The 27,720-nt window shown below is 42.2% G+C and overlaps 2 protein-coding genes across 2 annotated transcripts; both read right to left on the bottom strand.

The window, feature by feature from the left end:
- Positions 1-999: 999 nt before the first annotated feature.
- LOC311034573 (oxysterol-binding protein 1-like) lies at positions 1,000-11,989 on the bottom strand. Its single transcript, XM_084042452.1, has 17 exons — positions 11,688-11,989; positions 10,748-10,915; positions 10,215-10,423; positions 9,662-9,821; positions 8,582-8,693; positions 8,174-8,357; positions 7,866-8,043; positions 6,872-6,929; positions 6,619-6,783; positions 5,849-6,094; positions 4,032-4,152; positions 3,606-3,709; positions 3,346-3,441; positions 2,919-3,106; positions 2,336-2,571; positions 2,179-2,217; positions 1,000-2,002 (listed from the first exon to the last, which is right to left on the bottom strand). The coding sequence occupies exons 2-17, from the start codon at positions 10,882-10,884 to the stop codon at positions 1,860-1,862; spliced, it is 2,376 nt and encodes a 791-aa protein (XP_083898578.1). The 5' UTR covers positions 10,885-10,915; positions 11,688-11,989; the 3' UTR covers positions 1,000-1,859.
- A 7,098-nt stretch (positions 11,990-19,087) lies between these two features.
- Positions 19,088-21,304, bottom strand: LOC311034370 (cullin-2-like; the record flags this gene model as incomplete). Its single annotated transcript, XM_084042251.1, has 1 exon — positions 19,088-21,304. One exon carries the CDS (start codon positions 21,302-21,304, stop codon positions 19,088-19,090), a length of 2,217 nt encoding a protein of 738 aa, XP_083898377.1.
- Positions 21,305-27,720: the final 6,416 nt, after the last annotated feature.

The raw sequence follows: 27,720 nt of genomic DNA, 5'->3' as shown, positions 1-27,720 counted from the left end.
TAACAATGTATCGCGATGCAACACACTGTTGGCTTGTAGATTCGCTTTTTTTGCACAATACCGTCATATGACTTAGAATAAAATAGGGCTTGAGTGGTTAATTATGAAATCTTAAAGAAGCACTTCACACATTTTCAACCTCTACAATCTTCATATAATCGGTCCACACTAATGCTCATTATGATGCCACAATTTCCGTCTACTCACACTGCGCCTCACTGGGCAATGGCCAGTTCAGAAACCTGTCTACCAATGACATCATCGATGGGGACCCCAAGCTAATAGAAATTACAGCCTCTCTCTTCCTGGAAATTAGCATGCTGAAGAAGTCCTTGTTCTAATATTAATTTAGAAAATAAAAACGTTTGGAATCACTACTGATGATGTCAGTCAGTGGTAAGACGGTTTCAGAACTGTCCACAGTGCTCTTCTGAGACAAAGAGCAAGTAGACAGAAATGACCATTAGGTTGAAAATGGGTGAAGTGGTCCTTTAACTTCATTCATTGTTATTAAAACAAATGTACTAAGACTGACTAAGATTTTCTAAACTCTTGCCATAGTGTATTTGTTATTGTTTATTATCTATCTCCAATGTGTTTTGTGAGACCCAACCTATATACATTTAGTATAATATCTACTCTGTTGTGATTTTAAAGACAGGTGAGAGCAACGTGCCCATTTCCCACAAGTCTAATTTATACTTTGTTGAAAATGTCAGTTTTGCTCGACGAAAATAAGCGATTTTTCAGCAATCTGTTTCTTTCCTCGAGTGACAAGGTTCACCGACAAAATATAAATTAGCCCTAGGGCGAAGTAACAGCAAAGAGAGATGGTGCCTAGGTCTTCAAACACTACCACCCAAGAACACTCCAAAATTAAAATCATAAAAACGTAATTGCACCGATGAATTGAAAATTAACAGACTATAAAAAAGGCTCTGTTAACAATAGAATAATCTGAAAATAAAAATAAATGTCTTTCTTTTTCTCTTTTTGTGGGGGGGGGGGGTGCAGTATTTTGGGCACTAGGATTTTTTTTATATATACTGCAAAATGGCAGTACAGGTAACTGATGGCAGAGTTGCTATGACAGCATGTACGTACGTACAAGCACATTGGAATCTTCAGTTCATTAGGTCAACACAAGAAATGGGTTGAGAAATTGAGAAAAAGAAATGTCTCTATTTTCTTGAAGGCCACCAATCAGCATTTTAACAACACTTATTTCAACTAGGTTATCCAGGGTTTACCCCCTGCTTCAGGGCCTAAGCCTAAGGCCCTGGATGAAGGTTAGAAAATAATACATCATCTCACAGATAAGAGTGCTAGCGGCACACAATGGTAGAGAAGATGTGACTGATCAAACAGCATCTGCTCTTGATCTGTTACAGTGACTACGACAGGATCAAGAGGGGAAGAAAGAGGATGACCTACATTAGGCAGTTCTGCCCATTTCATATCCTTCCCTGGTCCCTTATCCTCACCATGTCAAAGTTTATTGTTTATCGACTTGTGAAAATAAACCCTATTTGCTACAGTCGGCTTTGCGGACAAAAAGTTTCAACTGTTTCATCTTCCCATTCTCGTCAGACATGTAATGGTGAGAGAGGCAGGGGCTTAAAACCCAGGGCAAGGAGCCAGGGACCAAAATTGGATAGGGCCGGAGGGAAGACCCTGTTGTCCCGCTGGATCAGACTGCAGTGTCCGTCCTTCAGGTCTCTTAGAACAGAGAGCCGTTGTTGGATCTATCTGCTGTGGGGTGGGTACGATGGGTGACGAGCAGGCCTTTACGGGAACTCGCCGCTGGATTTCTCCAGTGCAAGAGCCTTGTTTGTGAGACTTTCCAGTCCATGCTGAGGTCAGTATATGTCTGGAGAATCCTCCCAGCTGCCACGCTCCTTGGCTTCCCAATAGCCTCCCTTATAGATGTGAACTGGCTCACCTGTGATGGGGTCTTCACAATGCTCAAACCATAGCGCCTTGTAGTTGTCGTGGTGTGCACCTGATAGAAGGAACAATAACAGATTATTGGTTATCTGTAGATTGCTAAAAAAGAGACTGTACAGTAAGTTCCACATCGCTTTCAAGAGAACCAGCAATTAGAACCAAAGAAACTAAATGCTGACTGATAGGAAAGTGGAAGAGACAGAGAGAGAGGAAAAAAACAGAAATACTTGCTTTTTATAGAGGGGTCAGTAAAAGAGTCCTCATCGATAGCTTTTGAGAAAGAAAAAGGAGTTACAGAGATTGTATGGCAGTTTAGTTCCAAGATTTTTCAATTGAGGTTTGGAGGGGGGATAGAGCATTAGAAGGCATAATAACCGTGTTATCTTACTTTCTTCTGATTGGCTTGGGGTGTGTTGGCTGGCGGCCTCCCTCTCTCTCTCTCGACGGACACTCCGCTGCTTCTCCTCCAGTCTCTGCTTCTCAGCGTTGGCCTCATCCCAGCGGCCAGCCTCCATCAGCCGCTGGTCCGGCCGGCGCCGGCTGTCAGTGGGCGCCATACCTTCCTCGGGCTCGTTCAGGGTGAGCGCCAGGTCAGTGAAGAAATACATGGCTTCTGCACCCTCACTGTATAACAGTCACAAGCGGCAAAAGAGGGTCATTCATCAACAATCAGATTTGTGTACCACAGAAAGGCCTGAAAAGTCATATTGTGAGTGTACATCTCATGAGTTGCCCTGGCAATAATACTGCCCTGCTATGCCAACTTAGATACCGTTTTCACCCGTGAGGCTACAGGACAATACTTTTGTCGCATGACCTTTCGAGTACTTGCCAAAAGACATTTTCTCAACTGAGAAGCCGACAAGTTTCTCAACTTGTCAAGTTTCTCAACTTGTCGAAAGAACTGTGCAACAAAATGAATAGGTCCGAGTACAAACACTCAGATTCAAGTGAACAAAGACAGTCCTCACGGCAGTGGGTTCTTCCTCCAGATCTCGCGGGCTTTGAGTGTCTGGTACACCGTTTTCTGTTTGCCTTCAGTGCCGTTCTCTCCCCCTCGGCTGCTCTGCATCACCCTGGAGAACTCCATCTTTTCGTCCCACGTTCCCGACAACACGTAGTGGGCTTTGCCATCCTTGTCCGTCACCACACCCGTCACCTGACCATAGAAGGAGGGAAAGGACGAGACAGGAAAAGCAGAAAAAAGAGAACGTTCATCATGCTGTGACTGTCTATGAAAGACAGAAAAACCACAGGAGAGTGAGCAATGCTGGACAGAAACGTGCTAAGGGCTGCAGAATAGTGTGTCAGGCGGTACCACAGAAAAAGCAGAACTTGTCTATGACTAACAGTAAGAACTGTTGCAATCGAGTCTGAAATGTTCTCTTTTTTCCATACCTTCCTGGCCACATCTCGGGAAAAGTAGCTGTAGGGGATAAATTTCAGATGGCAACGATCCCCCGTCGTATGGTTCACCACATCTATCTCTCCTGACTGGGGAAGAGATAACAGTATAATTTCCAAAGACAAAAATGGACAATGAAGTCTTATTTGTCACTTGGACACTCAAATGCATGGGCAATCATTCTGGAGTAATGGCAATTCATATCAAGACGACATTGTATCTGTGCCGTTTAGCGCTTGCAACTTTGCCTCACCTGATCGATCCATAGTTTGCCCACGATGATATTGTGCACGGTGGTGGTAACTTTCTTCCATGTGTAGTGATTGTTGCCTTTTTCAAAGATGGCATGGATTGTGCCTGCAAGGACGACCCAACGCAAAGTTTGTTCAACAAATCACATCCATGTTAACTTGATGTGTTAGCCCGATGTTTACATTGTGTTAAGAGTCACACTTCATCAACTGACCCATCCAGAATGTTAATACGTCAGCTAATTAATTACCTTTATCATTTATCAGCCAATCATCCCATCCATATCTGTCAGAATGGTATGACTGACGCACCTCAGTAACACCTAATTCTCTACATAACCTGTTCATCTTGTCATGCAGTGTCTGAAACCTCCATACTGCACATTACTCCTGAGCAAGAGTGTGTTTTCAAAGCCTCCGTTACTCACCTAAGGGCATGATTGATAGGTATTTGCCCCTAAACTTGCTGGCAACGGTGATCTCCTGCCTCAGGGTCCAGCCTCGATCGGAGATCACATGATGTGCTGCTGCAGGGGGGTGGTGACTCACCTAAGAATAAAAGGATATTTTGTGTTATGTATATATATTTTTCAAATGGATGCATTTCAACTCAAGACAGAGAAATGAAAAAGTCATTCCTTATCAAAACTTATTTGGCAGTGCTACAATCTAATTAAAACTGTGGGGACAGAATGCTCTGATAGCAGTGTCCACAGCTGCCCAGTCACTGGATTTGCTGCCTGAAAGCATTTTATTTAATTACCATTTCATTTTCTAATTCCTCAGTTTATTTTTTTTAGTAACATGTCAGCTTTGAGATGGTACAATCTTAACACTTCACCTGCCAGAGTTATTTCAGATTTTTTGTTGTTGTCTGCCAGAGATTTTTCATTGAAATTTAAAAAGTACTCATCATTTTTAAGTTTTACGTTAACAAGGAAGTGGATGGGAGTCTTTTCCTTCGAAAAATCATCTCCTTGGTCTTTGGGTCAAATTATTATTATTATTTTTTTTCCCGATTTTTTTTCAAATCTTTTCATTTTTCAATAGAACGCATTTATGCGATCTTGGCGGCCAAGTGCGCTATTTAATAGATCGCATTTATGCGTGATTGGCAGGAATTGAGTTAAAGTGAGCATTGTTGAGGACCAAAATATGGACATAAAAGTTGAATAAATGTGTTCCTTTACGAGATAGCCACCTCAAAGCTTCAAAGTCTCTCATTGACATTGAATACTTTTACTTTGTACTTTAAGTGCCATAGTTTCACAGTAAGTTTCAGTCTCTCTTTGATGTACAGTATTATTACAGCGTGGCTCCTATGGGGAGCGCAGTCTAGAAGAGAGCGAGTGTGTGTGTGTGTGTGTGTGTGTGTGTGTGTGTGTGTGTGTGTGTGTGTGTGTGTGTGTGTGTGTGTCCGGAGATAATCTGGCAAAACACTGGTCCAATCAAACCCAACCTTCTTGTGTACACTGCTAGTAGATCAAGGAAGTAAATCCCAGAATATTCTTCACATTGTGAATATTGTTTTCACTTTCTAGAACTTACATTTTTTATTTACCAGAAATCTGTGGAAGTCATAATAGGCTGAAACGCTGCCCAAATATGCAGATGACTGACATAGTACTGACATCATAGACTGGAAATAAATCCCAGTCCCAGAATATTTTTAATACTGTGAATATTTTTTCACTTTTCATACTTTTTGTTATATACCAGAAATCAATGGAGGCCAGATTGGGAAACTTAGACCAAATACGGATGTCCTCGCCTGGCAGAGATCATGAAAAAATCTATTCTATAAAGGCTCCGTGCTTAATGAGACGCTTTGGCTTGGTTCGTTACATGTCAGTCAGCACGAATGATAATGGTTGCTGTGTTCAAGGCCTGTGACGTGCACTGCAATGTTAATTTGTATGAATATGATCTTAACTGTGGATAACCGTGAACACTCCAAGTGTATACGTTTCTAAAAATATGCCCATACACGTCGTATCTGTTCCCATGATGGAGCGTGGCCTTCACCTGTACGGTTTCTCACATTCCAACAATGCTAACCCACATTCCCCTTTACATTCCACTCTTATCATTTAACCATGGCCTTACATTCCACTCTATCATTAAACCATGGCCTGCCGTCTTCCTCACCCCTCATTTTGTCAATCTCTGTTGTCCTACCAGCTGATAAATCAATATAACGAGTTCCTTAAAGTCACTTTCTCTCGCTCCCTCACCCCCCACTCACTTGCTCACAGAGGGAACGGTAGCTACTCTCTCTCCGGCGGTCGAGCTCATAGGTCTCGCCCAGTAAGGGGTTGAAAGGCTTGCCCGTGCGGTGGACAGTGGTAGAGTAAGACGAGACGGAGAAGGCGGCCACGTAGCACATCTGCTCCAGAGAGCTCTGGCACTTGGCCGCCTTGTCCAGCAGCTCATGGTACTCCAGATCCTCTGACAACCGCTGCAGCATGGAGATGGGCTCATTGAAGTTCACCTGGAAGTCAAAGGAGAGAGACGATAGAAGCATGCATTAAAGTGTGCATGTACAATACTGTAAGCTGCGTTGGACATTGCAATACATAATTTGGATGTTAACATTTTCATTTCCAATGGAGCATAGAGCAACATTTGGTGAGCAGACATAATGGAGAACGGCAACACAAGGGAGATGGCAAACTAAACATGGCCGAACTCGTTGCTCACGTCAAACTTGATAGTCCATGCATGTATAAAATATATTTTTTACATGGAAAACTCTTAGCTACACCAACATTGTTGCGCACAGCTACTAGACTGACACACACTCGCAGAGCGAGAAAAGCGGGAGTCAGTGTACATAACCTAACACCACACCATTGACCAGAATGACCACACAATCTCTATGATGTGTGCACACATGTGCACCGGACACAGACAGAGACCATGCATCTATGATGCGCATGCATGTGCACATGACTGTAATAGTTATTAATGTATTTCCTGGGAAGATGGCCTAGTAGTATTTGTGGTGATACTGACAGGCATGGGGATTTTGGACAGCTCTTTGCCAATGCAGTTCTTCATTATGCTCCATAGGTTGATTGAGTAGTTGGGCTTGTCTGGTATACGGGTGCGTCTTTTCTTCACCGGCACCAGTTCCTGAGACGGGGATTCGTGGTTGATGGCGAGCGGCTCCTCGTTAAGCTAAGAATGAGGGAGGACATGTTAATATAATGTGCAGCATCAATACGTTTCACGCTTAGTGATTAGCTGAAACAAACGTGACACCTACCGACTGATCATCAGAGCACATTTCACTGTTGAAGCCACTGATGTTGCTGCTTGATCTTCTGTTCACCAAGCCGCAGAGAGATCAAAGACATTTAATGACAGCACAGAATAGTTTAGTAATTTCCACAACCGCAACTACTGCGGTTCTTCATGTCTCAAAAAGGAGACATGAAGTAGTCTTAACAATGAGATACTAGAAACAAAAGTTACAATTAGACAACTTGTGACATTCAAAGGCATGATTACTATGATTTACATGTCACATTTGTTTTGGTTGACATCCTGAATCTTTTTTTGCGTGGCTCTAGAACAGACTAGCAGTCTAAAACAGTGTGTCTGTGCATCCGTTTGTCCGGAGCTAATCTAATAAACTGAACCACATTTTATTTGGTGCACAATGCCAGTATGCCTAGTTAATAATGTTTTATATAATTATAGGAAAGTTTAACTTAATTTTAGGAAAATGTAACTTTAATTTAGAATGAAAGTCAATGGGGCTCGGATCAGTTAAACTGTGACCAAATTTGGACATAACTGATATCATCAATATTACATCATCGATACGGCAGAAATAAACGATAAAAGCTTATGAATGCACGTTTATTGTCATCATGGCATAGCTCTGTAAGAGCTAATATTGCATACAACAAAATGTCTTGCTACTAATCAATCATGCAAAGCACCATAAAATAGATGCAGAAATTCATGACATCGCTCTACATTTGGCCATGACTGAGATGATCATCAATATGATGTCAGAGATCCGCATGGGAGCCATGCCGTTATTGGAACCCATCTTGTTTGGTATATATATTCCTAGAAGGAAATTGGTACTTGAACAATTGTAATCAACTTCAAGGAAGTGTACCAAAAACAAATAAATAAGCAATTAACAATCAAATAAGCAACAGCACTGGCATAATGAGGACTAGGGGAATTACGCTCTGAATGTGTTCATTTCGAGGCAAAAATCAGGTTTCATCACTCAGACTGACTTATGGAACTGGGGGTCTGCGGGTACAGTGATGAACTCAGGTGCCTCTTCCATGGCATCGAAGAACTCGTTGTCGTCCTCTTCATCACTCGCCTCACCCTTTCCTGGTCCGGACATTCCTGGTCCGGACATACCTGGTCCGGCAATACCTGGTCCGGACATACCTGGTCCGGCAATACCTGGAGGGGAAATGATAGGGTGAGTCAGGTGTCCTACAGGTGTGCTACATTAGACATTAATGTAGTAGACCTTTACTATAACTTTGAAATCACAGACACCTTGCCTTTTCACATGGGCCTGTGTGCTTACCTTTGTTGTCAGTGGCAGCATTAGCCTGTGAGGCTCCTCTGAAAGCTCTCTCCAAGTTATTGTGCTGCTTAGCTAGCTGTTCGAGGGTCTCCTCTAGCCTCACTCTTTGCTCCCGCTCAGCCTGGAGGGCTTTCTGCCAGCGTTTACTGTGGGCCTGGGCCAGCGATAGGAAGTCTCGGCAGGCCTAGTGAGGGAAATGTCACAAATATACATGGGTCTAAACGGTTTATTTAATTTAAGACACACACAATCAGACACAATACACAATGATGCCAGTGGTGATGACACCACTGAGGTTTCAGATCTGACAAAACCCTGCAGGAGCCTATGCATTAAGCTGATCCATCCAACACAGATTGGAAGGAAAAAAGTAAAGGCAGATACAAACACAACGGAGGTGACACTCACATTAATCATAGCATTCGATGTGATGCGAAACAGTGTTGCTCTCTCCGTCACCTGGCGGATCTTATCCCCAGCTTCTCCTGTAAGACGTAAACTGTCCAGCTCTGACAAAGACCTGGAATAGATTGTCAAAATATCTTTGAAAGCTGTTCTATTCATATATGCATGAATGTACATACTGTATGTGTGTGTGGCGGTGTACAAACATGCATGCGTAAACAAACAATACATACCGTATGTAAGCTTAAAGTTCCCCTCAAGCCAATTTTACAGCCAAAACCTCATCAAAACATGCGTTTTAAAATGTACGTCACACCGCTATGGCAACCACTATTTCAACCTTAAATTCATTGTATAAGTTAAGTAACGAACATCTGCAACAGACAAAATAGCTTGTACGTAAAGTGGATCACATTCTGGCTATCGCTATTCTGGCTACTGAAATCATTAGTGACCATACTGTTAGCCAAGCTTGTTGAACTTTTTCAAAGCCGATAGGCAGACATGCCAAAGCGTCTCGGTGTTCTAACAAGTATCTTAAAAAATCACACCCAGTGTGAAGTGGGCGGTGTGTGGTCATCACAACATGACTTACTTTAAAAAAGGATGAATGACCTTTTTTAAAGTCCACACTGCTATTCATAGGGCTGCACATGTGTCATGTGTTTCGCTAGCCAATCACAGTCCTGAATTTGCAAAATCAGCCAATCACATTACAGTTAGTGGTGATGACACTAGCTGTAATGTGATTGGCTGATATGAAAAAAGTATCGATTTGCATTAACAATGGAAGGGTTAGGGGGTACACACATTTTTTGGTCGGTGTCCAAAACTCACTTATAGGGGGCGGCTACACCGCCCCAAAAAAGGTGCTGAAGAGGTTTTAAGAAAGGAATTGTACCTTATATCAGAACGCTATCAAACAGCTTATCTGTTATCTACATGTTACTTTTGCAGTGCTGTGGTCAGACCGTAAACACCGGAAGAACCGGATAGTGCGGTCGCTAAGATTTGCATAAAAAGGGCACGGTCGAGAGCCACAGTATTGAGTTCCAGTTACTTACTAATGGGTTACAGACTAACCTTTGGAGGGCAGAACCATGTTTGGAGATGAGGTCATTGCACGTGCTCAGATCTTCCACCTTACTGCCCAGTGTTCTGAGTGTGGACTGGACTTCTGAGTTCTGAGAACCCCCACCTTGCCCTTGGGGAGTGTTTGTAGAAAAGTCATCCCCAGAATCATCTAAGGACAAACAAGACAACACAGATGTTCAGATTAAAAGGTTAAGCAAAAAAACATTTGTCACTCACCTTGCATGACTCATGAGGTCAAAGAAACTCGTTCTTAGAAGCAGAATATTCATCTTGTAAAAAGACAAATAATTCAATACAGTAGGAAATCGCAAATGGATTTCATCCATGGAACAAAATGTGATACTGATACAAGCGGTGTGTGTTTATAGAGTATTTTACAACAGGACTCAGCCAATCAGAATCAACCAATGGAACTATTCATTTTAGAAAAACTGTTTTATGAAAACACATCTGTACTATGAAAAAATAGCTCCCAATATTTAATTTTCCTATTCGGAATGTTTCGATTATATGGACCTTCATCAGGCATCAGCCAAAGTACCTGACTCTGCCTGCATGCGTGCAGCCTTAGCTTTGGCCAGCTCCAGGGCAGTGATCCAGCGCTGGCGTTCTACCTCACAGCTGGCCTTCAGGTGATAGGTCTGTGCTCCACCATTAGAGATGACAAAGTTGCAGGCATCATCCACAGCAATAGTTGCTGTAGCCAGGTTAATGGTTCCTCTACACGTGTGGCCCATCTCTGCTTGGGTCCTGTTTTTCAGGGACAAACGGCATTTAAGTCACTTCTTCAGACCAGCTTGGATCAGACCAGATGCCATAAAGATGAAGTTGTTAATACTTACTTTCACTACTAAGCTTTGGACAACAGACCTAAGACTTGATTTAAAAGGGGCAAATTCGATGATTGCACATGCAATACGCTCACGTTTAGATTCTCAAATGGATTTGTGTGTTTAGGTGCAAGTAAATCTATTGAGTGTTATAAAACAGTAGTTACAGCAGGTTTCAAGTGTAACATGGCCGTGGCTAGGTGCTACTCACTTCTATGGTATATGTAGCGCTGACAAACCGTACCTGTAGTAAGACAACAAGCCATTGCTCAGGACAAACCATCGGCGCTGATATCCTTTGATGTAATTAGTCCATTTGAACACCCAGCCTTTGTATGTGTCACCGGCTGGGGTTGGCGTGGGACTCCTGGGCTCTGACATCACAGCCCCCCCGAAGGAAGATCTGGGGGACCTTTGATTGAATTACAGACATCATAGAATGTAAATAGGGATGCGTGTAATGATTCTGTTCTGCGCAATCACAAGACTTACTTAGACATGACTTTGTTTTATTGCTATAGATAGCAGCAGCTGAGCCCATTGATTGACAAGTCAAAGGGTAAGAATCAAGAAAGATTGCGTAACAACGAGAACAAGGGAAAAAATGAAATGAAGACTAGAATACATCCAAAGTCATTTAGATAGAGTACTATAGAAGTTGATTTATTTTCATTAGACTTCACAGACTTCTAGTGGCAATATAATGGTTGTCAACCAAATCAAACGATTTAAGTTATAGTTGCATGCTTTTTTTCCCTTTCTGCCAACCATTAATAAAAAGGTTAAACACAAGATAAAATCCCAACTCCACATATCATATCACATAACTCGCTGATCATACGGAAAAAGTACAACTATCTTTGCAAACGTACAAGAAGGTGAAGTTAACGCACACATTAGTTAACATGTGAGTTTGTTAATCGAGTGCTCAATATTATTAACCACTTATAAGCCCTATTCAAAAAATAGCCTTGTTAGTTTGCAGATCTGCAATTTAATATCTGAACATGTTGTGCCTATGACACGACCAAAATAGGCAACGTATTTAAAGTCGGGTAGCTCACAGATTCAGAGGCAACGTTCGCATATTATTTCATGTTTTGAGAAGTTCATAACAGCATCGTTGAGGCAAAGTTTAGCATTGTTAGCCTCCCAGGGCTAGCTTGACGGTGGCTAATGTTTACCTTGACGTGTCCGTAATGTGAGATCAGCTTGAAGTCACGGCTAACTTTGACGCCCATAAGCTAGCTATGTAGCTAGCTAGCTGGCTAACACCGCTCACCTAAAAATAAGAATATATATATAAATCTATATACAACAAAACAAGGACTCAAATCCACCACGACGACGTGTCAGACAACAATGTTGGGACAGTGAAGAGGAGTTCAGACGACAACGCCGTGGAACCGTGGAGTTTCACTCTGTCTGCATGTTGTTTCATAACGACGAGATGTCATATTGTGTAGCCTAGCCAGCTGTGTGAGCAGCAGCAGGCTACTGTGTTAGCCAGTGTTGCCAGGTGTTGTGTGAGAGAAACAAGCAACTAGGTCTATCTACAAACAAGCCCAAAAGAAGCAATATGGGCCACATGAGCACTTTCAACCATCGGCTATTTGAAAATAGTCGCTCTACATGCTCACAACGCGTTGTGAGCTTGTAGATCTACTAATTTTAAAAAACCTCTTGCAATAAAATGTGGAATATTTGGAATGTATTTGAAACATTCTTCTAACAACACAAATGCTCCCTGGGGCCTGGGCACAAAACATGTCCATGAATATGTTTGAGAACCACTGGTTTAATAATTGAAAAAATTGCGAAGCAAGCTTAAATAAAGTACATTTGGGCTAGAAACAAGCCCAAAAAAACGCAACCTACAACTACCAATATTTACAATTAATTTTACAGAAAAACAAGCCCAAAGTCGCTTATAATAAGCGGACATGGCAACACTGGTGTTAGCTCGTTCGCTGCTGGTTACACCCGGTGCCACGCAATTCTATGTCGTCTGGAAACGGACTGACAGTCCCCTCCCGTTACCACACACCACCATTAAAAACGAATGGATTATATAAATCCTTGAAGCTAATGTACAGTATAATAATAATAATAATAATAATAATAATAATAATAATAATAATAATAATAATAATAATAATAATAATATTTCGTATTATTATATTCTATATTTATTCATGTTTAATTTCGCTTAATTATACTTACACGTCTATTTTTCATTGCTGCTCAGTTCTCGATTGTATGTGGATAATCCGTGTCTTTCGTTTTTCTTTGAAATATAAACATGAACTGAAAAATGTAATTAAATCAAGCGTTGCCCCACGCTGTCTTAATGCATTATCTGCCTAGTACTGACACCAAATATGACGTGAGTAAAATAAAATGAAATAAAAGTGAAATAAAAAATAAATACGCTTTCATCAGAGTTTAGCAGCTTGGTTGGTATAGTGACGTCACTCCCAACCGACGACAGATAGTTACATGTGGATAAGGGAAAATATCGACTCTGGTGGGACTCGAACCCACAACCTTTGAATCACTCCGCTAGTGAATATGCCTAGAAGTCCAATGCGCTATCCATTGCGCCACAGAGCCACCTGTTGCACCGTTTCAGATAAGGCTATATTAAACTAAATGGTGATGTTGTTACTTTTATTATTGCCATTTCTCCTGTTTTACGTCAGTACTCTCACATTTTAAACAAGTAATGAAACAAGCACTGTTTATTTAGCACACATTTTCCCACGGCGCCGGTGGGAATACACAACACATGAGACAAATGGTAGTACATTTTACTGCGGAAAGCGAACGCCTGGTGGCGCCATCGAGCTAGAATACGGGTGGCAGGAAGCAGTGGTGGAAAGTAACTAAGTACATTTACTTAAGTACTGTACTTTAGGTATTTGTACTTTACTTGAGTATTTCTACTCCACTACGTCTCAGAGGAAAATATTGTGCTTTTACTCCACTACAATTATTTGAAAACGTTACTTACTAGTTACTTTTCTGATATAAACTATGATATAATGAAACACACATTAACCACTTTAGCCCTATTAAATACGTAGCCTATTTGAAAATAGCAGATCTACAAGCTCAGATCTACAACAAGCTCACATCACGTCGCGTTGTGAGCTTGTAGATCTGCTATTTTCAAATATTTAGTACTTTTACTTTTGGTACTTTAAGTACATTTTGATGCCAATACTGTACTTTTACTCAAGTACATTTTTAATTTTTACTTGTAACAGAGTATTTTTGTATGGCAGTATTGGTACTTTTACTTAAGTAAAGAATTCGAGTACTTTTTCCACCACTGGCAGGAAGTTACTTCTTCGTCGAGCTTGGGCGGCCAATCCATAGAGGTATAACTAGAGGGCGGATTGCCCCGCCCCCAGCTATCATTTCAATGAATGTGCTCAGTGCATAGACCCCTTAACAGACGACGTCACACTGATAAGAACCAGAATGCGTGCAACCAGTATGCGTGCAATGAAACCCATTCTATCGGGTATCGCTAGGACGCGCCTCACTAGCCAACACAGAAGAGGGGGTTGGGGGGGTGTGCTGAAACCAGCGCACCCCGAAACAACAGGTTGGGAATTCAATTGATTGCGTGAAACAATCACCTGTGCGTCCAGTCTCAATGTTAGTAAACAAATAATTGGTCTATAGAGTTAAAAATAAGTGGCTAATAAGTGGAGAGTTAAAAAATAAGTGGCTTTTCTGGTGCCACTAGAAAAGGCACTGGCCGTGGCCCAAATGAGCCAATTGATTGCCACAGCAACCCCAGCCTTAGCTTGATTTGGAAAATTCCCTAGCGCACTCTCTGAGTGGACAGGCTGATAATCAGGCTAAAAATTCCCCACCTGCCTAATTCCCCACACCTGCCATTCGATCAGTTAGTCAGTCAACTTTTCACAGTCAGTTTGCACTCTTCAGACATTCTCCTCACATTCTCCACAGACGTTTACCACTGCTCAAGGACCTTCTACAACTGCCGATCCCCCCATATGCCCATGGGTAGGCCTATGCTCATATTGCCACCATATACTGATAACATCAGGGATCTCCATATATGAGCATGAAAGGGACAAGGACAGACAGATAGAGATCTCTATATATGGGCAAAAAAGGGACACAGACAGACAGACGATTAAAACTGGTGCATATGTTCGTACAGAGATTCGGTACATTTATTGTAAGATGTACAGTCTTGTACCTTTTTTGTGTTTTCCAAATATTTTTTTGCGAACAGAATCAACATTTCTAAGGTCATTATTCATCAGGAGCCTGGGTGGCTTGATTCCAGGCTTACAACCCTTTCTGAAACGTCTATGGATAAATATATGGTCTATGGTCACCCCACCGGGCGCAATTTAACACAGTGTGATGCCACATTGCCTTCTTCTAATTACGGGGCACACTGCAGTCTGCAATGCTTTAAGTGGTTTTAAAAGAACCTAACTGAGAATGAGCATGTGATTATGAAGTTGATATGTCAAGATATCACATGTCTCTTGGAGATATTGCCTTATATTTCCCCTTACGCCAAGTCCAAGTGAGATTTATCAAAGGATCCTATACAGCCAAGCCTAGCGTACATTTGGTCGGAGCTTTGATAAATGCCACAGCTGAAACCGACCGTCATTTAAATAACACGCCCTCTCTCTGTTTTCAAAACGCTGATAAATGTTCTCGAAACGCCCCGATTTTACGACATGAAGAACCAGAATACGACCAGACAACGCATGGAAAGCCAATAAGAAAGAGTTTCCCCCGCCCGCCTCGCTGCCGGTTTGTGTCAAGTCACACATACACACGCACACACCTACTTGCCCAACTGACTAATTCAGAGTCTTAACACAACAGTTTTGCACTGTGCGCCTCACTTGCGTTGTACGTCACTCAGGCGAATGAAGAAGTTTGGTATTGGGTTCAAGGTCCTAGCGGCCTTGGGCTTTCTACAGAGGAACCACGAGAGCATCGATACAGGACATTCACAACAGAAGTTGTGTCAGCAAAGCTCAATGACTTACAGTAAAGACCCTATCCATCCCAACCACAGACTATTTCAGATGCTATCAAGTAGCCACAGAGCCACTCGCAGTAGATTCCTAATAGCTACTTCCCTGAACATGTTTATGAACAACCGAGCCAGGAAAAATAACATTTTAACTTAATCATTTTTTATAATGAAAGTCAATGGGGATCTGATTGTCTCAATTTGGCCTCGGAAGATTTGATCGGCCCAAATATGGAGTAATATTGAGTATATACGTCATAGACTGGCCACATGAAGCCACGCCACTATTGGACCCAGTCTTGTTATTTATTTGATTGACAAGCAGCAGATACAAGCCAGTATACTAGTATTTATTACAATACTAGACCGGTGCCCGTTGGGCATACAAGTTGAGAACGCATGCCCCACTCGGTTTTACAATACCTGTTGTAAGGAAAATAGTCTGCACACTGGATCATGCTGCAAAAATCTTAAAATGGATTTACCACCACAGAATGTGACATTCCGAGCCTAAGCGGCTCTTCCTCAGATGTCGGAAAGTCACGTTCTGTGGTGATAAATACATCTGACCCTTTTTGGAACGTGATCCATTTCTTTTGCGCGCTTCTTCTACAAACGGGTACAATAGCTATTGTACCCGTTATACACATCGTCGGAGTACCCGTTGTACCCTATATCTGAAGATCTCTGTACCTATTCTTCCGTCTGCCTGCATGTGTCCCTTTTATGTCTATATATGGCATTCTCTGCCAAATATGGGTTCCCTGATGCCATCATTATAAGCCCATATATGGGTATATGGTTCATATCGGCAGTTCTGGATAACCATCTCCATATATGGCTATAAATCGAATCTGCGGTTCTCGCCGAGTCGGTCCGACAGCGATACACAAGCCGAGTTTGAAATAATTTGGTCAGACGGTTCCTGCGATATGCGAAGGTGTTTTATTTAATAATATAATAATAATAACTTTATTTATATAGCGCCTTTCAAAAACAAGTTACAAAGTGCTTTACAATAACAACAGTTCAATTTTACAGATGTACAAATCCGACATTAAATTGCATAAATAGTACAACAGTTCATACTCTAAGAAAAGGCTGTGCAATAGACCCCTTAACAGACGACGTCACACTGATGAGAACCAGTATGCGTGCAACCAGTATGCGCGCAATGAAACCCATTCTATCAGCTCTCGCTAGGACGCGCCTCACTAGCCAACACACAAGAGGGGGTTGGGGTGTGCTGAAACCAGCGCACCCCGAAACAACAGGTTGGAAATTGATTGCGTGAAACAATCACCTGTGCGTCCAGTCTAAATGTTAGTAAACAAATAATTGGTCTATAGAGGTGAGTTTTTAGAAGAGATTTAAAAGAGGACACTGAGTTTGCCTGTCTAAGGTTCCCAGGCAATGCGTTCCACAGCCGAGGGGCCCGAACAGCAAAAGCCCGGTCGCCCTTTGTGACACAAAGTCGAGACTTTGGTACAGTCAACAAGGCCCTGCTGGATGATCTCAGTTAGAAGATCACACATATACACAGGAGCCTGACCATTTAGGGCCTTAAAAACAAGCAGTAAAATCTTAAAATCAATTCTAAAACTCACCGGTAACCAATGAAGGGCCGCAAGGACTGGTGTAATGTGGTCACCTCTCGTTGTGCGGGTCAGGAGCCTAGCAGCTGAATTTTGTATCAGTTGCAATCTATGAATGTTTTTCTTACTGATCCCTGAATAAAGTGCATTGCAATAATCAAGTCTGGAGGAAATAAAAGCGTGAATGACCTTTTCTAGGTCTGCAGTTGTAAGGAAAGGCCTTACCTTTGTATTACATGACCTTAATTCCTTCCCCCTATGCTCTAATGTACCTCCACCCATCCTAATCATTTGCCTTTTTATTTTTTATTTTTTATGTGTCTTTTAACAACTGCCATTTTGGTCAGGTCTTACTTGAAAAAGAGATCTCTGATCAAGTGACTACCTGGTGAAAGGAAAAAAACAATGCTTCCTGTTTACTGATTTCAGGAGATAGAGGAGACATGTATGATTCTTGTTATAAAGCCTAACCCTAACCCTATAAGAGGATTAAAATGCATTATGAGTATGCCCATAATGCATTATAGACATCGGTGTGCCAAGGACAGCACACCAGACCAGACAGCAACGGTTCAAAAATAAATGGATGAATGAATTCTTTATATTTCTATCTTTTTTTACACCTGTGCGGGCCACCCAGGCAATCAGTCGGTCATTGGGTGAGTGGTTTGGGAGGATGTCCGCGGATGTCTTTTTTTTGTACGCCACATAGCTACTCGTGTCTGCCTTTTTTCTCTGACTGGCTGGCTGTGCTTCGATATACTGCTTGTTAATGATCACCTTGATTGCACTTCTTATTCATGCTGATGCTGGGGTCTGGTTTTGGATTGGTTGATAACCTCTTCCATGAGGGTGCAGTGTTGTAGCACATTGCAGGCCTTCGTGATTCTCACTATAGCAGCTTTTAAAAGCATTCTGCTGTCCTTGGTGTCTACGGACTACGGTGCTCCTCATCTGCTTCTTCTGCAGTGGCGTTTCTTTTAAGATCAATATCATGATCTTGAACTTTGTCCTTTTACTGGTAATGTCCATATTTCACACATCACACATAGCTTAAATGCCTTTCAACCAATCCGCATAAAACTGATTGAGACAGAGATTCCTGGATTTAGAGATGTGAAAATAATTCGCACCAAAAAAAATATTCAGGCATTTACTTCCTTGGCCTACAGGCAGCGAGCACAAGAAATTTGGCACTGTTAGCACACATACACACACGCACACGCACACACGCTCTTCTTCTAGACAGCTCGCATATGTAAAAGTGTTCTACTGTGATGCTAGTGCAAAGTATCAATTAAAACGAACAAAATATCAGAAAAAAAAACCTGCATCTGAACATGCCTTGGTAAAAATAAATGCAAAAACGTTGGTAAAAAAAATGTAATAAAAAAAACAATCATGTTCACAACCCTTTTCACTGCACTCGCGCATTTCTATTTTTTTTTTACATTTTTACATTTGTCGATCCAAACATGCCATCGATGTCACAGCCCAATGTTGTCCTCAATTATTATTTTTTTCCCCTTTTTTCCAATTAAGTTTAATTAAGTTTGATTATTGCATTTATCAGCTCTTTCCCCTTCCAATAGCTATAGGCATACATTTCTTCATTGACACGCATGTGTGTGGGCACTAGTGATGTTGCACAGTATAAAATGTTAATGGGTGGGAGTGGGTTGAATGGGGGACTGGTGGATGGGCTGGGTGGTGTGTTGTACCTGTCTAAACATCACGTGGAAACCTTTTTGCCCTTTTGCTGCTTTCCGAAGATGGAGGACACAGTCACTCCCTTTGTCTGCTGACGGCAGGACTAAATGAATGAATGAGTCTTATCATTCGTTTGCTGGCGTTTTTACCAGCATGGGCCACCCGGCCGGTCAGTCGGGTTAATGTGTGGGTGAGAAGGGAGGATGTCTGTGGATGCTCCTGGCCCTTCTTGTTTTCACGCCATGTAGTTGTACTCGTCTGAAGAGCTTTGACTGCGCTCGATGTATTCCTTGTCGATGAGTATCTCAATGCACTTCTTGATCATGCTGATGTTGGGGTTGAATCTGGCTTTGGATTGGTTGATGACCTCTTGGATGAGGTCATTGTGTCGCAGAACCTTGCGGGCCTTCATGATTCTCACTATAGCAGCTTGTAAAAAGTATTTGCGGTCCTCATCTACGGCGCTCCTTGTCTGCTCTATCTCCTGTGGCGTGTCTTTCTGTACCCCTGTTGTGATCTTGAACTTTATCCTTTTACTGGTGAAGCCCATATTTAACAAAAACGTGGACTCCGCCTCTAGTTTTTCCTTTTGTGAGTCTTGGTTGAGTATCTTGTATTCCACCAGGGACTTGACGGTCCTCTGTAGCTCCTGCTCGTTCATTTGCGTGCTATCCTGCAGCTCTTTGTAGGTCACTGTTTGAATGTTGTTGTTGAAGGCCAGCAGCACAGCCATTTGGAATGTGGACACCATTGCCACGTAAGGCTTGGACAGGTAGTTCATCTTGACCTCACCTGTGCAGAGATTGTGCACCCAGGTCAACTTTCTACCACTGAATGTCTCAGTGTAGAACTTCTCAAACATCTGTACACTCTTCTCTAGTTCTTGCGGGATGGTGAAGGTAGAGGCGGTGTGTGTTTGTGGCCAGGCTCCTGCCTGTATCACGCAGATGCGGAAGTTGATGCCCAGGTCTACCTCTTTGTTGCTTTCAAACTTGTTATTGAGGTCACTGCTCACGCCCATGTCCGTGTACATTCTGTGGAGCTTGCTTGTGAACTCGTAGCCACACGCTTGTTTTAGTTTGTTGATCATGATTTCTTCCATGTCCATTGACAATGACAGGTCAAATATTAATCGCTTTGACAGCATTCTGGAGTAAAATTTCTGAAAGACATCCTTGTCATCAATGTATTTGAACACTGTGATTAAGCTGGTTAGTTTTTCTTCCACCTCGCTCTCTGTCTTTCCCTTTGCAGACTTCTTTAGCAGATTGTCACAGTACCTGGCCAGTAGTTCAGGGGCTTTGCAGATGTTGGATTCCTTTTGGTTGGGCTTGGATTCCTTGTGGTTCACCACAGTTGTCAAGGCCTTATCAAGTGCACTCAAGAAATGTGGTTCCCCATTCAGAACTGTGTTAATGAGCTGAGCAAATTTACCGTGAACCTCTAGCACAGACTCGACAAACTGGGTTGGCATATTCTCCTGAGAGAGGTTACTAGTGGCTCGGAGGCCCTCCTCGTGGATATGGGCCTGCATCTTCTCGGTCATGTGAGTTAAACCATCTTTCACATCCCGCACTAGGGTGTACATGTTGGACATGTCTTTTGTCTTCTCTTGTCGGATGAAGTTATGACACTCCGAAAGGAGGAACTGCAAGTTTGCGGCCACCATATTATACTGGAATTCGTGGATGACTTTGTCGTAGGTGCTCTTGATGAGGTACTTATGAAATCGCATCTCTTCGTCTTTCAACCGCGCTACAACCTTTTCCATATACTGTGAACAGTTGGATTCTAGCATTAGATTGGAGGCTTCCTGTTTGTAATGCTCCCCCATTTTTAAGAGAAATTTCTTCTCAAAAATGTCCTGATAAAACTTCATTGGGTTCTTCTTGTACTGCCCAACGTCAAGAAAGGATTTGATGATCCCACGAATTTCTGACTGGTCATTTTTTATTTCATTGAACAGCATTGGGATCAGTTTGTCCAGGAGTGGCTCGATCATCACCTCCATCCAAATGTCTATCGCCAGCTCTTTAATCTCCGGGAGTGGCTCACTGTTGTCATTCTGCAGTTCTGTATCTGTTTTGTTTTCTTGTTTGGTGAAATGAAGAGGGCTGCGATATTGGTTGAGATAGTGGAATAAGCCGTTCAAGTAGCCAGCGCCCTGACGGTACGCTTCCCAGAACCTGTCGTACATCAGCAAAATCTTCTCATCTGACTCCTTTGTCTGCTGGCACAACTGCTTGACATGATCTTGCAGGAACTCCTTGGTGGAATAGTATAATCTTTCACCCAGGCTGGTTGGGTTTGCAACACACAAGTAATAAATGTCAGAGAAACGGTCATTCCATGTAGTTCTGGCCACAGGCTCAAGCTTCAGAACTGCTGTGAGAGTCGGCAATAGAATGCCCCATTTCTCCTCAAAATCCACCACCTTGGGCTTCAATGACATTGTAGGGCCTTTTTCACTTCTTGGGCTATATACACTTTTCTGTTGTGAAAAGGGCAAGTTTTAGAAGTTGAGTCAAGTTCCTCCGCGAAATCACGGGATCTTAGTAAGATCTCTCAGTTGTTACAGGTCTTCAATCTATGCTATATACCTCGTCTCTTCTGTATTCTCTGCAGTATAGTAAGATAACAGTGTGATGACTCCTGGTCTCTGCAATCGAACTTCAGTTTTATGTGCCCTGTCCGCTATATATAAGCTGTATACAGTGATGTCATACATCACTGCAGTGACACTCCATTAGCATTCATGACCATATGGAGATCCCTGATGTCATCAGTATATGGCCCGATATGTGCATATCGGTCGGATCGGTGGTTCTGAATAACCGGCTCTCCATAGATGCCTACAAATGGGCATAGCGGTCCAATGGGCATAGCGGACAAATGCCCGACTTCACACCATTCTTTATATTACAATAAATGTGCGAAAACCGTCCGACTTTTCGACTTCAAATTTGGCACGTCAAACGACCCATCAACGACCCGGTTATCAAGCCGGTCGGATAGCCGGTTGTCCAGAAACGCCTGAAAAGGCTCTGGCCGTGGCCCAAATGAGCCAATTGATTGCCATGGCAACCCCAGCCTAAGCTTGATTTGACAAATTCCCCAAACCTGTCGAATTCCCCACACCTGCCATTTGATTATACAGTCCACTTTTCACAGTCAGTTTGCACTACTGAGACATTCTCCACAGACGTTTACCACTGCACAAGGACCTTTCCACCTCTTTTACAGCTCTACCCAGCACAAACGTCACACGAAGCCCTGCCTATCACTCAGGGAGTCCGACAGACCTACCAGAGAAGCCTAGAACCGATAGCCATAGAAACAATGCAAAAATCTAGTTAAATAAATGGGCAAAGACGAGTCCATGAACACATCAAAACACAGACATCAGCGAAGGTCCGCAACGGAGCCTGCCATTCCAACAAGATACAAATTACAGAATGGAAATAATCTTCACCATAGCCTATACTTCCCCTTGTCTGACATATTCTGTTGATAAGATAATCTGCAGGGTTCGGTGCATCAGTGACTGGGGGGTGGGGGGCTCAGTTTGGGACTCTCCCTGGGATGGGGCGGCCAGGATGGCGTGTTCAAGATAGGGCGGCCATAGCTGAGTGGTTAGTGAGCCCGCCTAGGGAGCCAGAGGCCCTGGTTGCCCCAGGTACAATTCCAGGCCAGGCCAGCAAATGTGTCAATGAAATGAACTTTGTCCCTGAGCAAGACTTTTAACCCCTAATTGCTCACAGGCCCTCATTGGAAACAAGACCGCAAGGATTTTCATGAACGGACCTGTTAAAAGGAATTATCCTTATGGCAGAGGGAGAGTAGTGCCCAGGATTACAAGCTTAGGCAATTGGCACTGGGTGAAAAAACGGTTTACAAAAATCGGCATCAGCATCGGCAACAGCAGCCAATGAATGGGGTATTGTGTAGGAGCCAATCTCGATGAGATTATTGAGAGGGCGTTGAGATAAACAACACAAACCTCATCTACAAGGCATCAGTGTTGCCATGTCTGCTTATTATAAGCGACTATGGGCGTGTTTTTTTGTAAAGTAGCTTGAAAATATTGGTTAGTTGCAGGCAGCAGGTTACAGTTATTTTAGCTTGTCTCTAAAGTAGGGTTGCTTATTTTGGGCTTGTTTCCTAAATGTTGTTTTAACCAGTGGTTCTTAAACATTTTCATATCGGTAGCGCTGTCGCCTCAAAGCTAGAAGGTTCTGGGTCCGATTTCCACTGGGGACGCTGTGGGCGCTGGGGGCGTGTTCTCTCCTCCTCCGCGTCATCAGTGCCCATACCTTAGGTGGGGTTGGCGAAAGGGCCTTTCTGTGTGGAGTTTGCATGTTCTCCCCATGCCCCCATGGGGAGTAATTACCAGAATAATCCTGGTCTCTATACTGCCTCCCCCTGGTCAGCCGGGGCGCTTGATGGAGGGGAAAGGAACTAGTTGGAATAACGTGTTCCTTTCACCGCTACATCCTACCGGGGAAACTCCCCCCTGTCAGGTGATAAGAAGCGGCTTGCTCACTCCTCATGCATTGAAGGAAGTATGAGCTCAGTTTACGGCTCTCCCTAGGATGGCAGAGGGAGAGTAGTGCTCAGGATTACACGCTTAGGCAGTGGGTGAAAAAATGGGTTACAAACATTGCGGGAAAATTTGTCACTTTTTCACAATTTTATTTGAAAATAGAAGATCTACAAGCTCACATTGCGACACGTTGTGAGCTTGTAGATCAGCTATTTTCAAATATCCAATGCATATAGGTTTAAAGTGCTCATGTGGCCTATTCTTTGAGACACACATCTGGGTTTTTGACCACTTTGAGCACCTTTGTTTGACCCGGCATGCTTCTCCGAGTCCGGGTCAAACAAAGGCATCACGTGACGTTGATCCCCTTCCCCTATTCGCTCATACTAGGAGTCCTAGTAGTCTAGGAGGACATGACGTATGTATGTGTACTTTGTGTAGTGAGAAGAATAGTTGCTTGTTGCTTGTTTTCCTAGACCTTGGTTGCTTATTTATCTCACAAAACCTGGCAACACTGCAAGGCATCCTGCCATGGGCGGAAGTGTCAGGAATTCTTGTACAAAACAACTATGGTGGAGGCTAGATCCCATAGTCCAGAGGGATGGTTGGTCATACTGTGGCTTAAATTACCATAATATATCTATCGATAAAACTAATTGTAGTAAGTACAATATTTGCCTCTGAGATGTAGTGGAGTAGACAGTAAAAGTACTGAATATTGGCAATACTCCATAAAAGTAAATTGTACTTGAGTACCTAAATTACAATAATGTCTCGGTGTCTTGCGTAGGGATGATACGAATAAAGATGTGCATAAGCCTATAATAAATCACATGTGTGTGTGTTTTGTTTTGTTTAGGGACCAGTCGAAATTTACAGAAGGGGGTCCCTGGAGGAAAATAGGGGAGGGTCATGCCTTTCTAATCTTAGTCCAAGGGAGGGTCAGCTAATTTTACTTTGAATCCAAGGGAGGGTCATGCAATTTTGAATTGATAAAATAGTCCGTTTTTTATATACCTTTTTAGTACAGCAGAAAAGTGGTCAATGACCCCTCTCTATTTCAAAGGATACAAAGGATTCAAATCAAGTAACACCTTGGTCTACTCTATTTAGAATCAATGATGGTCGTTAACAAGCCATCAACGCACAGCGAGCGTGAACGACCAATTATTTTTTTTAAATTATATAATAGAAAAATATACATATTTGTGCCTGATTCACTAAAATGTTCGTAAATAGTGCCTAAATAAAGTGACTAAAGGGGTGCGTATTTTCGATAAGCACAAACGGACGTGCGTCGGTGCGTGCCAACCGGTGTGTAAATCTCTTATATGTGTGTATCGCCGGTCTTCCTCATTTTTGTCTGACAGTCAGACCTGTATTGTTAGAAGGGTACATTCCAGATAATTTAAGGAGTGCTGCATACATCCCGAGGTATGTGCAGAAACCGGTTTATAATTTCATGGTACAGAAAGTACATGACGCGAATATGCGTGCAAAATGCACATGCAACCGCCACGTGAATGGCAATGACATGCCGTACAGCACGTTAAGTTACATTTCTTTAATAAGACTTTCAGAGGTCCTCTCTCTCTCTCTCTCTCTCTCTCTCTCTATTCCAGGAGATAATAAAACACCTTTCCATCTACTCAGATAACACCCAGTACAAATGCATTAATATTATATATTATTATATATATAATAGTTTTGTTTTAAATGTTCTAGCCTTGACGACCATGCAGTCTTATGCAAACGTTAAAATGTAATTTAGATAGCATTTTATTTAGACAGATGCCAGGTCATTGTTGACCTGGCATCCCAAGTGTGTGTATAGTTTCAATGTACATAATTTTTTTTTTTTTTTATATATTATTATAATGTTTAGACTGATGAAAGGTTATTGGTTTATCTATGATCCTAGATTACTGAGTGTATCTTACTTACTGTAAATCACGCCTGCTAAATGCCAAAATTGTAAATTGTAATTTTGGCTTTTGTAATTTACACGGTGTCCTAGTTATTTGTGTTTGTGAAATAGCCTTATTTATTATCAAATAATAGGCTATGGGGGGCGGGGGGGGAGGGGGGGGGGGGGGGGGCACCAGCTCTGACTACTGGTTACCAAATATTCAACTTTCTTCAATCTGACCAGGATTCAATGGGTTTCCCACATCTAAGTTGAGAACACTATCCATTCTGCTACCACTACTACAGATACTACACTGTTCATTTAGCAAGACTGACTACAGTAATGTTCTTATCAATGTGGAAAGCAAAACATCGGACGGGGATGATGGGGAGGGTTAGGGGTGTCAAGATACACTAATTTCACGATACCATACATGATGTTGGGCATATGATATCAATATGATACATTATTAATGTTCTTTTCTCATGTATCATCAACATTAGCCATCATCTTTAGTTTAAACTAACTTAATAAAGCACTTTAAAAAGCAATTACAAAGTGCTTTGTACACAGAAATAAATACATTTGTGCAAGTTTAAGGGAGAAGTGAAGTTCGCACTAACTATAAACCCATTGTTTCAGAGGACAGATAGACAAATATGCAACTAAACTTACTTTCTTACTTATGTACTTACTGTACTTATTCACTTGTGGCCAAAGTTCAAAATTATTCAAAATTATTGAAAATTATTCAAAATGTCCAGATTTTTCTAAAATAGCAGATGTACAACTCGCAGCGCACGGCACGAAGTGAACCGCTGTGAGCTTGTATATCTGCTATTTTACATCATAGACTGTATGTTTAATTTACATACATATATACATGGACTGGATTAATGATTGTGATGCTGTATTAACACATTTTGCTGGGGACTCCCTGGAACCCCCTCAAGGACCCCTGGAGGTCCCCGGACCCCACTTTGAGAACCAATGATTAAAAAAGTCCCTTGGGTTTATAAAGTTAATCTCGCCTCATTTAACAACAAAAAATACAAAGTAATCATAACATAAAAATAAAACAATAAACATCAATTATTTGGCAATTGTTGAGAATAATGTAGAATAGTACAACATAGTTTTATTTTTACGAGAACAAAGTGCCTAATTACAGAGACATACGCTTTGTGTGCCCCAGCACCTGTAGTGTTTGAATAGAGAGAGTTGTGAAAACCCCTATGACTACAGCATGTAAGACTTCATGCCCTTCTTGCTGGTTCACTTGTAAGAGGGACTTTAGTTTTTCATCCCAGAGCTCTGCTGTTCGTTGCTCTGCTGTATTCGTTGTATTTGCTGTACTTCAGGTTGTACCATTTATTTTCTTACATTCATTCTGTATTATCATAGGCTCATCTTATACTGGACATTACTTCATTGAATATTATTAAACAATTGGCTAATATAATTTTAACTAAACTGCCTGGACATTGATTTCCTTTGGTTTCCTCCTTTAACAATATCTGAACTCATTGGGTTTTTTACTTGAACACATAGCTTAATAAAAATATTTTAGGCTCTACACCAAATATCTTTGGTGTAGAGGCACAGGAACCCCCTAACACAACATAAAAAATCACACCCTGTGTGAAGGTAGCGGCGCCTTTGAATACATTATGTCATCGATATGTGTTTATAATGTGTTTATAGCCATGTGTCACGTGAAGCTTGACCAATCACTTTGTTGACAGGTCTGACCAATCAGAGCGTCGACGGGTCTGACCAATCAGAGCGTCGACGGGTCTGACCAATCAGAGCGTTGACGGGTTAGACAAATCAGAGCGTTGACGGGTCTGACCAATCAGAGCGTTGACGGGTCTGACCAATCAGAGTGTTGACGGGTCTGACCAATCAGAGCGTTGACGGGTCTGACCAATTAGAACGTTGACGGTGAACACGGACAAAGTCAGGTATAGAGCAGGATCCGCTCTATACCTAAAGGTATAGAGCGGCTAGCGCCGCTAAAAACTATGATGTCATATTCATGACATCATAGTGATGTCATGAATGAGATGTCATGAATAGTAACATAGTGATGTCATGAATAGTGACCAATCAGAACGTTGACGGACCTGACCAATCAGAACGTTGACGGACCTGAACAATCAGAACGTTGACGGACCTGACCAATCAGAACCTTGGCGAGCCTGACCAATCAGAACGTTGACGCAAAAGCCAGGTATAGAGGGCTAATATCCGCTCTATACCTAAAGGTATAGAGCGGCTAGCGCCGCTAAAAATCACACCCAGTGTGAAGCGGGCGGTGTGTGGTCATCACAACATGACTCACTTTAAAAGAAGGATAAATGACTTGTTTTAAAGTCCATACTGCTATTCATAGGGCTGCACATGTGTCATGTGT

Source organism: Gymnoscopelus microlampas (genome assembly GCF_963454915.1).
Source record: "Gymnoscopelus microlampas genome assembly, chromosome: 19".
NCBI classification, from domain to species: domain Eukaryota; kingdom Metazoa; phylum Chordata; class Actinopteri; order Myctophiformes; family Myctophidae; genus Gymnoscopelus; species Gymnoscopelus microlampas.
Note: the sequence above shows the minus strand (reverse complement) of the source record. Positions and strands in the feature narration are given on the sequence as shown.

Bases quoted from the DNA above. Each gene is read 5' to 3' on its own strand.
- LOC311034573 (XM_084042452.1), bottom strand. From the start codon at position 10,884: ATGTCAGAGCCCAGGAGTCCCACGCCAACCCCAGCCGGTGACACATAC. The intron at 8,044-8,173 runs GTAAGCACACAG...TTTCCCCTCCAG, and splicing joins TGCTGCCACTGACAACAAAG to GTATTGCCGGACCAGGTATG. The intron at 2,218-2,335 runs GTAAGATAACAC...CTTTCTCAAAAG, and splicing joins CCCAAGCCAATCAGAAGAAA to CTATCGATGAGGACTCTTTT.